General features: G+C 37.6%; 2 protein-coding genes across 2 annotated transcripts; one reads left to right on the plus strand and one right to left on the minus strand.

Annotated features, from left to right (window-relative positions):
• Positions 1 to 962: 962 nt before the first annotated feature.
• On the minus strand, positions 963 to 2,202 carry LOC112046597 (leucine-rich repeat-containing protein 57). Its single transcript, XM_024083290.2, has one exon. It carries the CDS (start codon positions 2,029 to 2,031, stop codon positions 1,318 to 1,320), a length of 714 nt encoding a protein of 237 aa, XP_023939058.1. The 5' UTR covers positions 2,032 to 2,202; the 3' UTR covers positions 963 to 1,317.
• A 1,082-nt stretch (positions 2,203 to 3,284) lies between these two features.
• LOC112046596 (uncharacterized) lies at positions 3,285 to 17,463 on the plus strand. The gene is made up of 11 exons (XM_024083288.2): positions 3,285 to 3,626; positions 5,454 to 5,666; positions 7,307 to 7,600; positions 9,049 to 9,194; positions 9,941 to 10,033; positions 11,062 to 11,144; positions 11,984 to 12,179; positions 13,693 to 13,860; positions 14,349 to 14,458; positions 15,373 to 16,231; positions 16,943 to 17,463. The coding sequence occupies exons 1-11, from the start codon at positions 3,611 to 3,613 to the stop codon at positions 17,333 to 17,335; spliced, it is 2,571 nt and encodes an 856-aa protein (XP_023939056.1). The 5' UTR covers positions 3,285 to 3,610; the 3' UTR covers positions 17,336 to 17,463.
• Positions 17,464 to 18,946: the final 1,483 nt, after the last annotated feature.

Raw genomic sequence — 18,946 nt, forward strand, 5'->3', positions numbered from 1 at the left:
GGGTACAAACAAAAAATTACGATAAACTACTAAGAGAGCAACAGCCCTGTAATAGTTTTGGTGAAACTTTCCTATGTGTAACTACCACATCGCAATATACACATCGAAAAATTATGGGGGTTATGTTGATTGCAGTCCTATTTATTTACATAGGTTCGTAAGTACCTATGTATATACATTACTCAGTACTTGTTGTAGGTATGTGTATTTGTTCACGAGTCTTCAAAACTACTGATCCGCTTTTGATGAGACTTTCGATATTTATTAGGGAAGGCTTATTTAAGGTATGTATGTGTATTATTTGAAGTTCGTTTTTAAAAACAAAACAAAATATAAAGGAACCAAGGGATTCCTGGAAAATACTGGTTTCTATTACATCAGCCATACAAAAGTTTCTCTATTGTTTGCTTACTTACTACTAATTAGTACTAATAATGATCAGTTCAACACCTACTTACAGAATGGAATTCTGTGTGAATCATCAACAAAACTATAGAAATGATAAACATAGTCTGATAGTTTTAGCAAACAATATTATTAAGCTGCTTTATCAGGTCAAGGTCTCTTTCTATAGTCAACTGAAGATAACAGTCCAACATTTTCTGTTTATATTTTTATAAAACTTTATGTAATGTACTTTGGAGTTTTACGTATGATGTAGTTAAGTACGTAATTTTTTCCTTTGGACTTATATCAAATGAAAGTAATGAAGCATTTTATAAATAACTACACTGCTGTACCTCAAAGAGCATGTTAAGCTGTCAGTCCCAGTTGTTTAACATTAATATATGGTAGTGGTTGTTAAATAATTTAAAATTATCACTGTTAGCCCACCAACCCACATTGGAGCAATGTGGTGAATCCAAGCTCCACATTCCCTATCATACTATGGGAGGTCTGGGGCCCTTTAGTTGGTCATTAAAGTCAGTTGATAATAATGATATTTTCTAAATAAAAAGTGCTTTTTTAATTTGTGTATAAACTTTATTCAATTATATAGCTATAGCTCCATTTAATTATAAAATATTATTTGAAATAATTTAATTTATAAGGTGAAGGAACAAATGACTAAGCTATGCAATAAAAATATTATTTAATTTGAAGTGCACCACAATTCAGGTATATTATTATTATTATTGCTTAATAATTACAGTAATACAATTAGTGACTACTTATTTTTAACAGAATTTGTTTTACCTATATTAGTAGTTGTGCAACATTCTAGCATTTACATAGCACAATGATTATTATTGGTATAATTTCGATATATACAAAAATTCTTAAATTACTTGAAAAAATTAACATCATATTATTTAATCAAAACATTTTCTTTTTAATTGTTGTGTATCTCTCAGAATATTCATTGTACCCTTCGAGTGATGTTAATTGCTTTGGCTCAAATAGATTGCCATCAATGGTGATAGTATGAATTTTTGAATCTCTCAGTAAGCTCGGCGTAATTGAGTCGAGGCCCAAACAATTCTCATCTAACCTCAATATCTTCAGTCGGGGTGCTTTATGTAAATCCTCACCTAATGAAGATATCTCATTTTGACTCAAATTTAATTCTGCAGCAAACATATTTGCCATTCCGCTTGGTAACATTGTCAACTTATTATTCGAAAGATCAATCACTTCAACGTTGGTGAGTCCAAGAAGTTGTTTGGGAAATTGTTTAAACTTGTTATTGTTTAAATAAATTTGCTTCAAATTACTTAAATTCGAAAAGGAATCTGGCAAACAATGAATCGAGTTAAATGATACGTTGAGCATTTCCAACTTTCTCAAGTTACCTATTGAAGATGGCAATTCTTGGATAGCATTTGTGCTTACGTTTAATTGCTTTAAAATTTTTAACCTGCTTATATCGTCTAAATTTACAATTTTGTTCTTGGATATGTCCAAATTTCTCAAATGTTCCGATAAACTAAAAACATCCTGTGGAATTTCCTTCAATCTATGATCAGATATTTGTAGAACGCCCGTTTTCGACGCGGTTTCATAATGTTGTTTTAGACCGGAATTGCCCATTTATTTCCTTACTCTCGTGTAAAAACAAAATCACAAGTTTAAAAACCAAATTATGAAATTCAAAGGTTTTTTTCACCAATTATTCTTTTCTAATAGCTCTTTTTCTTTTTTTCTATTATATACCAATAAACATTGACAAATTAAACACTATGACATTTCACATTTCACAATTCACTTTTGACATCTGACACATGCCATGGGAATTACTTAGAAGAACGTGAAATCTTTATGAAGCAGCGCCATCTACATCCTAGATTTAAGATTCCAGGACAGTAAATTCAATGTGTGTATGTAATATAAGGCTTTTTAGAGATTTAAACCTTGTAAGTACGGAAAAAAACTGAAAAAAAGAATTATTTATCCTTTTAATTTTGACGCGTAATAGGAAGAATGTGTTTGTATTTCTAAAGCAAAGGGATTATTACAGAAAGACAGTAAGTGTACATTAATTTCAACGATGTTCCACATAGTCATTTGGCCTTGTAGTGCATAACAAGGGTACGATCTAATAATCCTGAGTTCGAGCCCGGGGTATCAATGGAAAACTTTTTGTCTTTTTTTTTGTTTTTCCCATTTGTTTCTTCAACTATTACAAAATCAAAAATATATCTCCTTTACAAAAAATATGCATTATTATTTTTATAAAATAATGGATACTATACTAAAATTACCGTAGCTAGTTACTAGATGGCGCTATCACAGGCGTTCCGAAAAAAGTTAGAGTAGCCTATCTATTTCCAATAATACACTGTAATCTTTGATCTGACATTGATGACAATTGAATTTTTATTGCCTTATAGAAGAATTGAATTTGAATTGACTTTTTGTTTTTAAAATACGGCTGTGGGTTCTAAGCAAGGAACATGACATACTCAGGATGAAGGAATAGGCTACTTGCCTCTTTTGTAAACAATGTTTAAACTGAAATTATGGAAGTATTTTAAGCTATATTTTATTTTGAAAATTTTTATTAAAAGATGTTTACAAGTTTATAATTCTGACAAAAAGAACAAAAAAAGTCTTAACGGGGGCCCATTTAGCTGTACCACCCTAGGCCCTCGAAGGGCTTACTCCGCCACTGCGCAGTTTGTATGAACACGCTATCTTAAAGTTTTGACAGAGAGGTAAACTCTAGCGAGGCAGATCCTTAGGCTGATTAGTCTGAGAAAGGTCTGAAATATTATTTATAGTCTATGATTTTAGTTACTATTTTTTAATTTTTATCTGTTTATGTCAAGTTCATTTCTCTTCTCTGTGGTCACAGACTTTTTTTCGTATTCGACTTGAGAAATAGGCGAAATTTTACATAATTTTTTACATAAAATGCTAGTTTTTATGGAAGTATAATATTATATTTTTAATAAAATGAAATTTGAAAACCATAAAATTTAATGAACGTTTACGTTCAAATAATATTTAATTGTTTCAATTTTGTTACCGCGGGAAAACGGCGATAGGTTTGACTACTATAATGGCCGCAATAGCGCCAATGCTTTTGGTGTTTGTTCGTAAAATATGAATTCTGATATCAAAATAAGGTGGTTACATCCTGCCTCCTATATTAAAACGCAGGTTTAAAATGGATATTAACGCTGGTAAGTTTCGAGTTTATAATTAAACTGTTATTTAACAAGTAGGTTCATGATAAATTAATTTCAACAGTTCGTACACATTTTACCGTGATGTTCGTTGTAAATGTATCAGAAAATATACGTAAAAACGCTAAAATTGAAGTCGATCTAGCATTTATTGTCATTTTAGTTTTATTACAGTTGCATGGTAACAAATTCAGACTTTTACCTCGTTAACACGTCGACCGTGTTACATGTAACCAAAAGATAGCTTCAGTGTACCTTTTCACAAAACACTTCATATTTTAGAGTTCTCGTCGCCTAAATACAACGCCGAGTATTCAATACATTCTATACTCAAATAAACTTGAATACAAATGTACTCAATGATAGTATGGTATTGGAAACAATTCATGCTTGTAAACTAAAAATAAAATAGGTTTGTTTATAAGTTTAATTCAATAGTGGACTAAAACGGTTCTCAAATGTCTTTGATTATGAGACATCTTGGTCAAGGTAACATAGATTCCTGATTTGCCTGTCCATCATTCATCAAGATTCTTGATAATAATTATTTAAATACTACCTTCTCAACCAGATATTTAGATCAATAAAGTATTATGGAACAAGAATGTATGTATTCAACTATTTGAATATTAAAAACATTAGCCACAATGAAGACATTGTATTATTGAGACAAAGCACATCACACAGTTCAATTTAATTTGACAAAGTAGTGTGAATACCTATAACATATTTGAAGCATACATAATGCAATCCAATGCAACAAGATTGTCAGTATTTGGATTCAAATGTTTAGTGAGTAGCACAAACTCATTAAAATATATAATTATGTTGAAGAACAACCATAAAATAACTTTAAAATTATTAACTTATAGAGAGTCAAATCTAATGAGGTTTTGAGATATTATGGTGTAATAAACTGTGTAATATCAAAAATTTAAACAACTCATAGTACCTGTTTTGTTGAAACTAATAGGGCTTTATTTACATATTTACATTGACAAGACTAATGCAAAAATAACATAAAAGTAATTTGTTGTTGTATTAGTAGTAAAGCTATATCACAATTTTTATTACTTTTAACTATTTCTTAAGATTAACTAGCATAACAAGTTGTTTTTATGCAATGTTTACAAATTATGTATCCATATTTTGCTTTATTTTATTGAAAAATCCAAAAGACTCCCTTTTTAAAGTTAAACTATATTATACTAAAATATAGGTATACCATTCTAGGTATACCTATATTTTAGTATCACTATTATATGTTTTAAAAATTTCATAACTGTTTAGTATGTACATTTGTTCTCATATTTAATAAACTGTTTTTCTGTTGCTGTCTTTTTGGAAATATGATATTTCAAGTGAGTATATTTTCAAAACTACACTAACCTAAATCTACTATATCATAAATCTATAGAAATGATGTTTTGTCGTATTTTATCAATAGAATCTGTCTTTCAAACCAGTTATAGAGTCACAACTCAAAACAGACATACAAACTTCATATTTCAAAAGTACTTGTAAACCAAAACTACTTAAAATAAATAAAGTTGATGTAAAGGTGCAGAAACAACACCATTCATCAAATTGTTATAAAACTTGAGTGAACCAACTGTCCATTTGACTAATAATTCAACTATTTATTTACATTTCCAATTGTTTCTTTAGAAATGTAAATAAATAGTTGAATGGTTTAATAGACAAATAGTGAAAGTTTTACATTGTATGAACTCATGAAATGATTGAATTACCTACTAAATGATTATAGGATGAACTAACAAACTGTGTATAATCTTTGTAATATAATAAATTATTCTTTCATAGAGGTCTCAAGGCAGTTGTCTCTGATCGATGCCCTCCTGAGCGATTTTGACAAAACAATTACACCATGCGCTAACAAAAAGAATGAGAAAAAAGAGGAAGAAACACAGGATGCCATGCCAGACTCTACAACCAACACGGAAAAGAATAACGGAAACCCTTTCCACTGTGGTGATGATGTACTGGTGCCCAACAAGGATGGAAAATACTACTTAGGTTTGTTATTTCGACATATTATATATCATCATTGTCCCATTTTTAATGCTTCTTCTGCTGGACTAGATTCCTCATGAGTGAGAGAATTGTAAATCCATAGTATAGTGCATATTTAAATTAATCGAAATTCCGATATTTTCGTAAACATAGCTCTCGCAGTAGTCGTAGTGGGATGGAAGAGAGGTGAGCATTGTAGGCTCACTGGACATGAAAACCTTATATTTCTTTAATTTAATATGACTGGGATCTTTGGAAATGCTAAATTGCTTGCTGGTACTAGTACAACTAGGCAAAGCCTCCAAATGAGTACTGAACCAGTTGTGAATATATAAAATCCTAAATTGACCCAAACTTGGAGTGGGACCTAGGACCTACATTTATGTCTTCCATTTGTTTCTATCTATTATTCATCAACTTTTAACTTATTATATGCTTTAGGCAAAGATTTTCTCTCTGCCACGCGATGGCCACAGCACCCGCATGGTGAATCCATGCATTGGCTAAGATAATTGTCTCACACCTTTTACACAACCTCTTTCATACTCTCCAACCATATATTTTTGGTTTTGCTCTGGTAACATGACTTTTACAGCATTACATGTCCTTGTCCAAGCTAACCTTTACTCCTCAACTTTTCTGTCACTGGCGCCATTTTCGGAGGTGTTATATATACTATGAGTATATTATAAGAGGAGGATTCCTTATTTTGTCCATTTCTGTCACACTACACATCTCAACATGTGCATTTCGTTTGCATGCATTCTTCTATTATCTGTCCCTTTTACAGCTGAAAATGACAATAATTGTTATGTATGTACCATACAGTACATATAAGAGACCTTTTCACTTTGTATAAAATAAAGTAAAGTAATTGAGGGTAGGCTGATAAATATAGGTCTATTCCATTCAGGAACTCAAGTGTTTTAACTATCATATCCAATGGCAGATTTACCATTAGGCACAGTAGGCCCGGGTCTAAAGTGGTCAGGTGTAAGGCGTGGCCATTTGTGTTAAAAAATGTGGGAATGAGTAGTGAAAAAGAATTTCCACTATGATTAATTATAATATATACTATGACTAATTATAATAATTTTGAATTTTATCAGATACTTTCTTTTTTCTTGTAACCTAAAACTGTTTTGTATGTTTTATTTAAATCCTGAAAACCTTGGAAAATATTAGAAAATATTTTAATATATTATGATTTTGATAAAATAAATAATATAAAATAGTCATTGCACTCAATGCAAATGCATCATATTATAATTTTTGCAGTTAGGAGATAGGGGTGGCTACGACTACAAATCCTCCTTTGATGATATCTCACACTTAGTATTAATGTGTAGTATGATGAGAGTAGTACCTGATATTAAAGTCCCAAGGCTGTGACTTCCAAGCAAGTGCTGGAATGGCATCCCTATACTAGAAAGCACAGTATTGGTCAACCCCCCAATAGGTGGACCAAAGTCATCAAGTGGGTTGCAGGGAGCTGCTGGATGCTGGCGGCTCGAAACCATTGTGCTTGGAGGTCCATGCAAGAGGCCTATGTCCAGCAGTGTATGTCCGTCGGTTGATAATGATGATGACGATGAATGAGAGTAGTAGCAGTAGCAGCACACTAACGCAGGCACGCTCTGCAGGGACTATAGTAGAGCTGAGCACCAGCAATGACAACGACTCGTGCGAGGTGGGCGCGGGCGAGGCGCGCTGCCTGGTCAAGTTCGGCGACGGCACGCACGCGTGGGCGGCGGTGGCGACGCTCAAGCTGCTCAGCGCGCCGCCGCCCGACGACGGGCGCATCATGTGCGTGGTGTGCAAGCGGCGCGAGGGGCCGGCCGCCGGGCCCGCCGCCAACGCCATCGTGGCCTGCGACATGTGCGGCCGCGGCTACCACGCCAAGTGCCACACGCCGCCCGTCGACGCCTGGATCACGGGTACGAGCTCAGACCAATTATAAAAGGACCTGTATCGCACTCATAGTCACGAACACAATTGTCTGTCATTTTCTGAGGAAAACGAGCTTGGATTTTGTATATGTCTTATACTAAACTAGAAATTTTTGCCCGTTTATATACCTTTTTGTGTAATTGACTTGTTTTACACAAGTCAATTACACAAAAAGGTATTTTTACGAAGCTCTTTAACCGACGAACACGATTACATGTATTTAACATCGATTCTATAGAGACAGTTTTTATAATCGCATTAGATCGTTGATCATATACTTAGACAAAAAGTAACGTCTAGCGCGGCAGGTCCTATACAATAATTGGTGTGAGGGTACGAGACGTACACATCTTTTTTTTTTTTTCTCTCTTGTTTCTTGGTCTATCGGAGATCAGTCTCTGGTCCATAATCCGATCAAATGACTTAAACACATTTATGTATCTAAAAATTAATCCATATATCCCTTGGTAACGAGATTATAACAAAAAATTTAAAATATTGAAGGGGTATGTATGGTAGATAGTTGAAAGTTTTCATCAAGTTCCGCGCGGACGAAGTAGCGGGAGTCAGCTAGTTCCTTTATATTTATAGTAATGCTCGTTCGTGGAAAACACTTACCCTTCGAATTTTAAAAAACCAGGACAGACAGACAGACATCTCAATAAAAAAAAAACTAGGGTTCTTAATGGGACCTCAACTGCGTCACCGAAAGTTTTGGGCGAGCGTAGAAGCAGAAGAGATGGGTGGAACGACTCTAAGGGCATCTGTTTTGAGACTGGTACCTTGGATGATAGGCCGTTCAGGAAAGATGTTCTGGGATGAGTGTATCAGTCTTGAAGCCTCTGTGACCGTGGATTTAGCCCAAATCTGTTAGAAAAAATGTTAACTGAGAAGCGTTGTCAGTTGGCATGTTGTCAGGTTGTCATTGAAATCTTAAAGGATTTTTTCGGGCGTCTAGAGCTACAATCGTCGTTGGGATCAGGGTGTAAATGCAAGCCTCAACCACTGGTTGTCTGTCCTGGGTGATAGCTGTATTGGGCTATAATATTGGTGGGTGCGATTTAGGGCAACTAGCACATCAGATTAAGATAAGGTGAGTTGATAGCTAAAAGGTGCCCATTTCGAAAATCTGATGATTTGAGCGTAAAGTAAGGGAATGGGAGGGTTCCAAAGTTACAAAATAACCTTTATATTTCTGTTATCAAGCCACTATTGCTGGTAAATTTTTACTTATTTTAAATGAAATAGTCTCTTAAGTAATAAAAATTGTCTTTTAAGTCTGTAGTTTTTATTCCCACCGCTGAAAGCGAAAAAAGTATATAACCATTTATTCTTTCTATCATGTAAACTACCAAATCTAATCGATTCTAATGACGCTGTAGTAACTTCAAATTTAGGATCCCGGGCTCCCTTTCTATTATGTTGTATCTCGCAGGAGCGTCGTGGCACTGCAAGCGATGCGTGGACCAGCGGTACCGCGTGGCTGCGGCCGAGAACCGCGCACTGAAGCGGACGGACCTGTTCCGGTTCAAGGGCGGCCAGCAGAGGCGGCAGCAGCAAGAACTCACGGCGCCGTGTGACGTGAGTTTATTTTTTTAAAGTAAAACACGCTATACACACACTTTAGTTTGGGGAATAAGCTGGTGTATTTTTTTCTGATTGCGTAAGTGGCATAGGCTCATTAATGGGACTTTAGCGAAGTCACCGGGGGTTTTGGGCAAGCACAAAAGCATCGCATGGTGGAAACAACTCTCTCAAGAGTGTCTCCTCTTAGTCTCGGACCTCGGCTTAGAGTGATGTTCTGGAAGGATGTTTTGGCCTGACAGTATAATAGTGGAGTAAATGAATACATAAAACAAGCATATTGTGGAGGTCTTCAGAAGCAGCTCCGATTTTGATGATTATTTTTTGTTTGGAGCTGTTTCTGAGGAGTTTGAGGAGATATCTCTACTGATTCAACTCAAACTCCGGGCGACCCTAAGATTGTGAGTTAAAAAACCCACGTCTGGGTGACGTCAATTATCTGGGACCTCATCTTCGCCGACGAAGACGCTGTGTAGCTTATGCTTGTGTTGCTTGGGAAACGTTATGGTCGTTATCTCATCACTTGTAGAGAATTAAGAAAATTCTCAGCTATGGTCGGGTATCAGGTTTTCTTTCACTTGAGACACGTGATATTTAATTTAATTCCTTAAAATGCACATAACTGAAAAGTTGGAGGTGCATACCCCGGACCGGATTCGAACCTATATCCTCAGAATGAAAGGCAGAGGTCATATCAACTAGGCTATCAATGTTCAATGAAACAGTTATGTTAATAATTTCAGACTGCTTCCACGACGTCGTCTACCGCATCAGAGGCTGGCAAGGACCACGAGGCGCACTGCTACTGTGGCGAGAAGAGTGATTGGCTAGCACAAGTATGTACTCGTAAACAGTAACACCCTTAGAGATTCGAGTCATAGCCTCAATAGCTCAACGGTAAGAGCGATTGGACTCATCATCGAAGGGTGGTGATTCGATCCTCACTCCGTTGTATTCTATTGTCGTACCCACTCCTTAAACTGTCTTTCCTGAGTTGTTGGAGGCCATATTTAAAATAATATGGCAAATATTCTGTTTTAAAAAAAAAAACAATTACTAGGCCGGGCAAGAGGTATGAGGCCCTTTTTATTTGTGAGGCCTGCTTTGAATTCATCACGGAGGGGTGGTGGATCGATTCCCGCCCTGTTAGTCTATTGTTGTACCCACTCCTAGTAGTCTTTCCTGACTAGTTGGAGGGGAATGTGAATATTGGTCATATTAAAAAAAAGATATGGCAAATATTCTTTTTTTTTTTAAATAAACAAAACTACAAAAAAAACAGGTCAACAAAAAGCTTGCAATATTTTGATGCTTGTCTTTAGAGTATAAGGATAAAAGAGAGTTTTGATATAAAAAAAAAAATTTTTTTTTGGGTTTCTGTTCTTGACGCATTAATTCATGTTATGTTATAGTATGTTGAGTGGATATTTTTAGCAGACTCAGAAGTGGATTACAAAAACAAGAAAACCAGTGTCAAACAAAGTTTATGATTCACAATATTTGTCAGGACAACTTAATTAACAAATCAAACTGTAACCAAAATAAGACCCTAGAATGGCTGAGAATGACCTTGAGTGGAATTATGCACTTGTAAACGTTGTTTGTAGGGTTAAAGGATTGATTGACTTTGACTGTTAACAAACACTCCCCTTTTCCACTCAAGCCACTCTCCCCGCCTATCCCAAGTAACCCATAAAGAATTACACAACAAGAGATGTGGATGGCTCGAACTAACAAATTAAGAAAATCTCAATCTGCCCAGCCGGGGATCGAACCCAGGACCTCCGTCTTGTAAGTCCACCGCGCATACCACTGCGCCACGGAGGCCGAAAACTATAATACTAAGCAAATATAATTATTTCAGATGTTACTATGCTGTCGATGCTCCCGCTGGTTTCACCAAAGATGCGTGTCGAGTTTGCAGTATCCACTCTACGCAGGGGATAAGTAAGTTATAATTTATTATACAGCTTTTAGAAGACCAGCTTCTACATGACAATGATGACCATCCAATTTTTAGTTACTGCCGATAAGAATATACTACACAGATATATTATTTTTGAGTCACTTACCTTATCTTATTTAATAAATAATACAGTAGAGTTTATTTATGGAGCGACGCATGACGTCATATTTTTTCGAGCAGCCGGCTCCATCGAATTATAAGACGTTGTCACGTCAAAAACAAAAACGTCAAGCGTCTCCTTGACATCCGCATATACAAACTTTTTTCATAATTTGTATTTTATATTTAACACTAATAAGAATTACATAAATTAATATAATAATCAATAATTACTAATAAAAAAGTACTCCGTCTCATTTCTTTAGTTTTTGTGAACAGTTTTTAAAATATTTAAAAACCCAAAACGCCATTTTTCTTGAATAACATTGAAAATTACTGATCAAAATTACTGATCATCACCATCATCATCATCATCATCGTCATCATCATCATCATCATCATCATCATCATCATCATCATCATCATCATCACCATCATCATCACCATCATCATCATCATCATATCAGCCGATGGACGTCCCCTGCAGGACATAGACCTTTTGTAGGTACTTCCAAACATCACGACAAACAACACACTAAGCCGCCTGCAACCATCAAATCCCTGCAACTCGCTTGGGTTCATCAGGCTTCCTGGTGGAGAGTCGACCAACACCGCGCTTTGTAGTACGGGGTCGCCATTCCAACACCTTGGGACCCCAACGCCCATCGGCACTTCGCTCATGCACTCTATCTGCCTATTATTGTTTAATCTGTGGTTGCAGGTTGTATATATTCGCGTGCGCCAACTGCAACGGCGGCGTGGAGTACCTGCGCCGGCTGGAGCTGTGCTGGCTGGAGCTGGCGCACCTGGCGCTGTTCAACCTCACGGCGTACAACGCACCCAACTACTTCGACTTCGACACCGTCATCATGCCCTACATCATGGACAACTGGCACGCGCTGCAGCTCCCCGAGAAGGTGCGTGACCTCAGACTAGTTACATAAGGACTAGTATCGCACCTGGCGCTGTTCAACCTCACGGCGTACAACGCACCCAACTACTTCGACTTCGACACCGTCATCATGCCCTACATCATGGACAACTGGCACGCGCTGCAGCTCCCCGAGAAGGTGCGTGACCTCAGACTAGTTACATAAGGACTAGTATCGCACCTGGCGCTGTTCAACCTCACGGCGTACAACGCACCCAACTACTTCGACTTCGACACCGTCATCATGCCCTACATCATGGACAACTGGCACGCGCTGCAGCTCCCCGAGAAGGTGCGTGACCCCAGACTAGTTACATAAGGACTAGTATCGCACCTGGCGCTGTTCAACCTCACGGCGTACAACGCACCCAACTACTTCGACTTCGACACCGTCATCATGCCCTACATCATGGACAACTGGCACGCGCTGCAGCTCCCCGAGAAGGTGCGTGACCCCAGACTAGTTACATAAGGACTAGTATCGCACCTGGCGCTGTTCAACCTCACGGCGTACAACGCACCCAACTACTTCGACTTCGACACCGTCATCATGCCCTACATCATGGACAACTGGCACGCGCTGCAGCACCCCGAGAAGGTACGTGACCTCAGACTACTACCGTAAGGACTAGTATTGCACCCAAAATCACGAACAAAATTGTTTGTCATTTGGTGAGGTAAACGAGCTTAGATTAGGTATTATATCTTACTAACGCACGCCCGCGGCTTCGTCCGCGTGGAATTCAGTTTTTCACAAATCCCGCGGGAACTATGGATTTTTCCGGGATGAAAAGTAGCCTATGTGTTAATCCAGAGTAAAATCTATTTCCATTCCAAATTTCAGCCAATCGCTTCAGTAGCCGCAGCGTAAAAGAGGAACAAACATACTTACACACTTACACACTTTCTCACTTACACACAAACTTTCGCCTTTATAATATTAGTGTGATAGTAAACTAGAAGTTGTTGACCGTTTTTTATACCATTCAACTACACAAAAAGGTATTTTTACGGAGCTATTAACCCACCGACACGATTACAACTATAAAACATCGATTCTGTATGGGTAGTTTTTATTATCGCATTAGATCGTTGATCATATACTTTGACAGAAAAGTAACGTCTAGTAAGGCAGGTCCTATACAATAATTGGTCTGAGACCGTAGCGTATAATTATAAGGTTGACGATCAGGGTATTCACTAGTAAGAAAATTAATCTAACTGCAGCATTAAGAAGACAACTCTTAGGGTTAGCAGTACTTTAATGCATGTATGAAGTGCACGCCACTGGTCTCAGTGATGCTTTCGTCTCGAGATGTGTTGGTGTCACCAGTCCATCTGGTGGTGGGGTATGTTTCTTTTTTTTTCTTTTTTTTTAAATTTATTTTACGGCCTTTGGTACAAGTCCTTGTAGGCCCATGTGGTATGTTCAGTGGGTACAAGTCCTTATATATATTTATATATTTTATGTGGTATGTTGAAACTGTCGGTGTACTCAGATGTGGCGGACGCCCGTGAACGAGCGTCGCGAGAAGATCCTCACGGCGCTGACGTCGTCGCGGAAGCGCTTCAAGTGCGGCCGCGAGATGAAGAAGCGCGCCACCATCTGGGGGCTGCGGCTGCGCAGGCCTCCGCCCCCGCCGCTGCAGCTGTCCGCCCTCGAGCAGGTACTTAGCACCAATCATTATATTCGGCTCACTACTGAGCACGAGTCACGAACCTGGAAAACCTCTTCTCTTAGACCTAGCCAAACATAGTTTTTTTTTTTGTAAGGGCATAATGTTAACCTATTCATTTGCATAAAACATTTTAGTATCTTTATTAAATAAAATTTATTCACCCATTAAACCAATTGCTCATTTCGCGAATAGACAGACATTCCAAAACAAGTGATCTTTTACCTACATTAAAAAAAATAAACATAAACGTAATGTATACGTAAACTAGCTTTAGAAATTTAAAGAGTTGATATAAATTGTAAAGTAGTAGTGATAATGTTTGATTTGATTACTTTAATCATTCTAATTATTTAGGAGAAATATTATAAAGTTTAATCTAAAACATGTTGCAGCTATAATTACGTTAATTACCGTTTACTTAATGAAATGAAGTAATCAATTAAGTAACAAAGTTGTTTAGTGTAGTTTGTTTACAGCTAAAAGAAGGAGAGCCCCTGACTGACAAGCTGGTGAGAGAGTACGCGCCGCGGCTGCGCTTTCTGTCCAGAGCGCCTTCACCACACGTTGACGTTTCACCTGACGATAGGTAATTTTTTTTTAAGTTTTATAAAAAATCATCATCATCATTATCAACCCATATTCGGCTCACTGCTGAGCTCGAGTCTACTCTCAGGATGAGAGGGGTTAGGCCAGTTGTCCACCACGCATAGCATTAAGAAAATTCTCTGGTATGCAGGTTTCCTCACTGTTTTCCTTCACCGTTTGAGACACGTGATATTTAATTTCTTAAAATGCACATAACTGAGAGTTGGAGGTGCATGCCCCGGACCGGATTCGAACCTACGCCCTCCAGAATCGGAGGCAGAGGTCATATCCATTGGGCTATCACGGCTCATATAAAAATTGTTTTACCATAATAACTGAATTTTCAAAAATCTATCAGACCTGGTGAACTAAGCAAAACATTGTTTTTTTTACCTTATAAATTATTTCCAATAATTATTAAAGAATTCTGCATCTTTGACACAGACTTTTTCCCTGTGCGACGGGATCTGTGCTCGAATTTGCATTCCACTCTTATATATTTCTAGAGGGGACGTCCGACGATGCCACAAGCACTCAGTCCTAACTTGGAATATTTCCACCCAATTCACGTGGTATATGGCACAGATTCACTGGTGTCTCGACAGTGTTCCCTTCTTAAATATTCTGGACCATCCTTATCACTTAGGGGTATGAAAAATAGATAACAGCCTATTTTCAACCCCTATTTTTCTCACTGCTGAGCTTGAGTCTCCTCTCAGAATGAGAGGGGTTAGGCCAATAGTTTGGCAAGCTGGCCCAATGTGGATTGGCAGACTTTACACATGCAGAGACAACATTTATCATACCTATTTTCTTTTTAGTTTACAATATAAAACTTCATCAGAATCGGTGAAGCCGTTTCAGGAATATGTCAACTGACATTAGAATTTTATAAATTCACAAATTTTGTTTCAGTTCACAACCTTCGAGTAGTAACAACGACAAAAGTTCCTATAAGAGTAATAATCAAAGGATGATAGTTCCAGTAGACGGCCACTGGCTCAATCTGATGATGGGGAAACGGTTCCACGAGAACTTGAACTCCAACTCCAACTCCGAAAATGATTCAGCCAGCTCCTACGAATCGGCCAAAATCGACGAGCAACCCTCACCCACCTGCACTTCCACCGCTAGGAAATCCGATGCCAAAGATGATATAGAGAAAGTGACTGAAGTTAATGAAAACGAATGCAATGAAGCTAAATCCACCTGCGAGGATATACCCTCCCTCCTCCCTTGTTCGGTCAAACTGGACAAGATCCCCAAAGACACCGAAGACATCTCGAGCAACAACGTCACATGTAATCTAAATATCACCACCTCGAGGATAGCCACAATGAATCTCGAAGTATCCAAATTATCAACCAAAAACATTATAGAACATTCCAAAATAATGTCTCTCCAACACATGGACAGTTTACCACCGTACAGTTTCACACCGGAGCTCGAGTCGTCGGGAGACGAAACCTCGAGTAGAGGCACTTTAGATGCTATAATACCGCCGCTTAAAGATTTCCAAGGGAAAAACAACCCGTTTTTAATGAACACATATCCATCGAAAACACCGTTTTCGTCAAATATGAATCTGTACAATAAACAGAATGGGCGCAGTCAGTACCATTCTCGGTTCTCGTTGCCCAACCATCCGCCTCTCTTGGGCCCCACGATTAGACCTTTGAAAAGGAAGTTGAGCGAAAAAGATATCGTGATCGGTCCAAATGGCGAAGTGAAGAGACGGAAGTATAGACGGCCGCGGAAACACCTACAGTTGCAGGTATTTTAGATAATTTACCTAATGTAAATGAATATTGTGGCAGTAATTCAACTTTATTAGATAGTAATTACTGCCACAATATCATCGATCTCCTATTAAAGAGTGGATGCACAATCAGCAACCAAAAAACGTCCCCACTCAAATGAGTGCCAAACACAACTTCTTGGCACTCAATTCAAGTAGCCGCATTTGCAAATTCAACCTTAAACTCAATTCTTAAGGTTGAATTTGCTCTGAATTTGGGATTTTATTGAATATTGGACTGTATTTAGGTATAATTTTCTTTACTAATAATTCTGAAAGTGTCAACGCAAAATTAGCCAGTTTTAAGTGAAATTTTTCTACATGATTGTGCTTCCTTTTATTATAAGAGGTCAATGCACATTATTCGTTAAACTCTAAAAAAAAGTTATGTAAAATCATCAAACAAAAACTCTTTGTTATCACATGCATATATTTTCTTCATCATAAAAACGTTTTTACGTTTAACTTTATCATTACAAAAAAACATTATTGTCAATGCTTTGTCAATATGACACTTATGGTAATTAAAATTATTCATTATTGACGTAATTGATAATTTTGTCCAAAAAACGGTAGTATGAAGTAAAAAAGGTACATCAGTCCTCTAAACAAGTTATTGTGCAAGTTACTAAACAACAACTATCCATTGAATATTCTATCATCTATTAACTATCCATTCTATTCCAGCTGAACAAATCCTGCCCACTGCCCGACGACGCTGCAAAGTCGGCGCAGACGCCGACTGAAAACGGCGACGTGACTCCTCCCGCCGCGCACAACATGAATAACGTAAAATTTCACGGCAGGAGATTAAGACAGAGGCCGGAGAAAAATTACTACGAGAATGCGCGAAGGAATACCAACAACACGGCGAATAGTAACAACAGCGTGAAGAGTTTGCAGTTGAGCCCGCACAAGGCCAGCAGCGGCGCCACTGAAGTCGACGCGCGGCAGCTGTCAGCGTTGAAGTCCAGCGTGCAGTCGTACTTCAGAGCGGGACAGACGTACCGTGTTCTCGCGCGGAGAGTCGCGCCGGGACACTCCCCAGCCTACCTCATAGAGTGGGACTCCGCTTCGTAGTGCGAGGCGAACAAGAATTTATTTAATTATACATATTAATGTAATTTTTTTTTAATATATAAGTGCTTGTCTGTAGCCTAATTTAGTTGTACAGTAAGTTGAAGGAATGTGATATATTATTATTCCAATTTGGTTTGGTTTTATTTTCATTGTGTTAACCTCTCTGACACTTCTCTGACACCGAAAACATCTCGAATCATCCATAGATATACAGGATGCTCGGGAGTATCACACTAATATTATTAAGGCGAAAGTTTGTGTGTAAGTGTGTAAGTATGTTTGTTCCTCTTTTACGCTGCGGCTACTGAAGAAGCGATTTGGCTGAAATTTGGAATGGAAATAGATTTTACTCTGGATTAACACAGGCTACTTTTTATCCCGGAAAAATGCATGGTTCCCGCGGGGTTTGTAAAAAACTGAATTCCACAAGGACGAAGTCGCGGGCGTCCGCTAGTTTCGCAAAAGTTTAGGGTTATATTCTTTAAGGAAAATTAATTAAAAATGTCTAAGAAACGTGTTCTAAAATGAATATTTTCGGAGTAAAAAATGATTATTTTGTAAATAGATCTCGAATAGTGTCCCTTATATCGCATCCTTATATTGTGACCTAGCCAAACTTACTCATTGATAAATGTCATGAAGTAGCTTACTAGTGAAGTGCGGAGTGCCAGTTGCAATATCTCGTCGATATCGACAGTCTGACCACTACGATTACGTATTTAAGATAGATAGATAGAAGGCGTGTGTTACATGGATAGTCTGAATATTCGAATTACTTTGTATGGAATCATAAAAAGTGTTTTGTTTTAGTTGAAAAAAATGGTTATGTAGTTCGACTCCTATATGTGGACTTGTCAACACCTTGAAGTTATGGGAAATCTCCCGATCACCCTGTATTATATGGAGTCATCATACTAAGCCTCATCTGTTATTTATTAGTGATAAGAAATAAATGATAGATAATATTCAGTGACACATTGCAAATAGGTTGCCTATAGTTGAATTGCGGCTAAACACATTTTTCATACAAAATCTAGGAAACCATGAACTGTAACGAAGGCAACTTAATACATTTGAATTAAGCGTTAAATGTATGCTTTCATTTGACGTGTTTTCAATTAACTATATTTAATTGGTATAGTATATTCTTTTAACTAGGGTAAGATTATTTTTAAAAACCTATGAGGGAACTATTTAAATAATTAATGTCATAAAAACAATAATCCGGTCGCAATTTGCAAAGTGTCACTGAATATTTTCCATCATTTATTTCTTAATCCAATTAAATGACAGATGAGGGTATATATTTCTTATGCCGGATCTCGAACTATAACAATGCATCAATCATCATCATCGTCGTCAATTCGTCATTATCAGCCGATGGACGTCCACTGTTGAACATAGGATAGGCCTCGGCCTCAAAGTCCTAAGACAAAAAACACTGTTTTAATCTGCCTGCATCCAGCGGCTCGCAATGAAGAGACGCTATTCCAGCACGTTGGATTCCCAGCATCCATCGGCTCCTCGACACTCACTGTACGAAGACTCGTCTTCAACCACAGGGGTTCAAGTGAAAAGATGTAGTTTCCCAAACGTTGCCCAGCCGAGTTG

The sequence above is a fragment of the Bicyclus anynana genome, chromosome 4 (genome assembly GCF_947172395.1).
Source record: "Bicyclus anynana chromosome 4, ilBicAnyn1.1, whole genome shotgun sequence".
Lineage (NCBI taxonomy): Eukaryota > Metazoa > Arthropoda > Insecta > Lepidoptera > Nymphalidae > Bicyclus > Bicyclus anynana.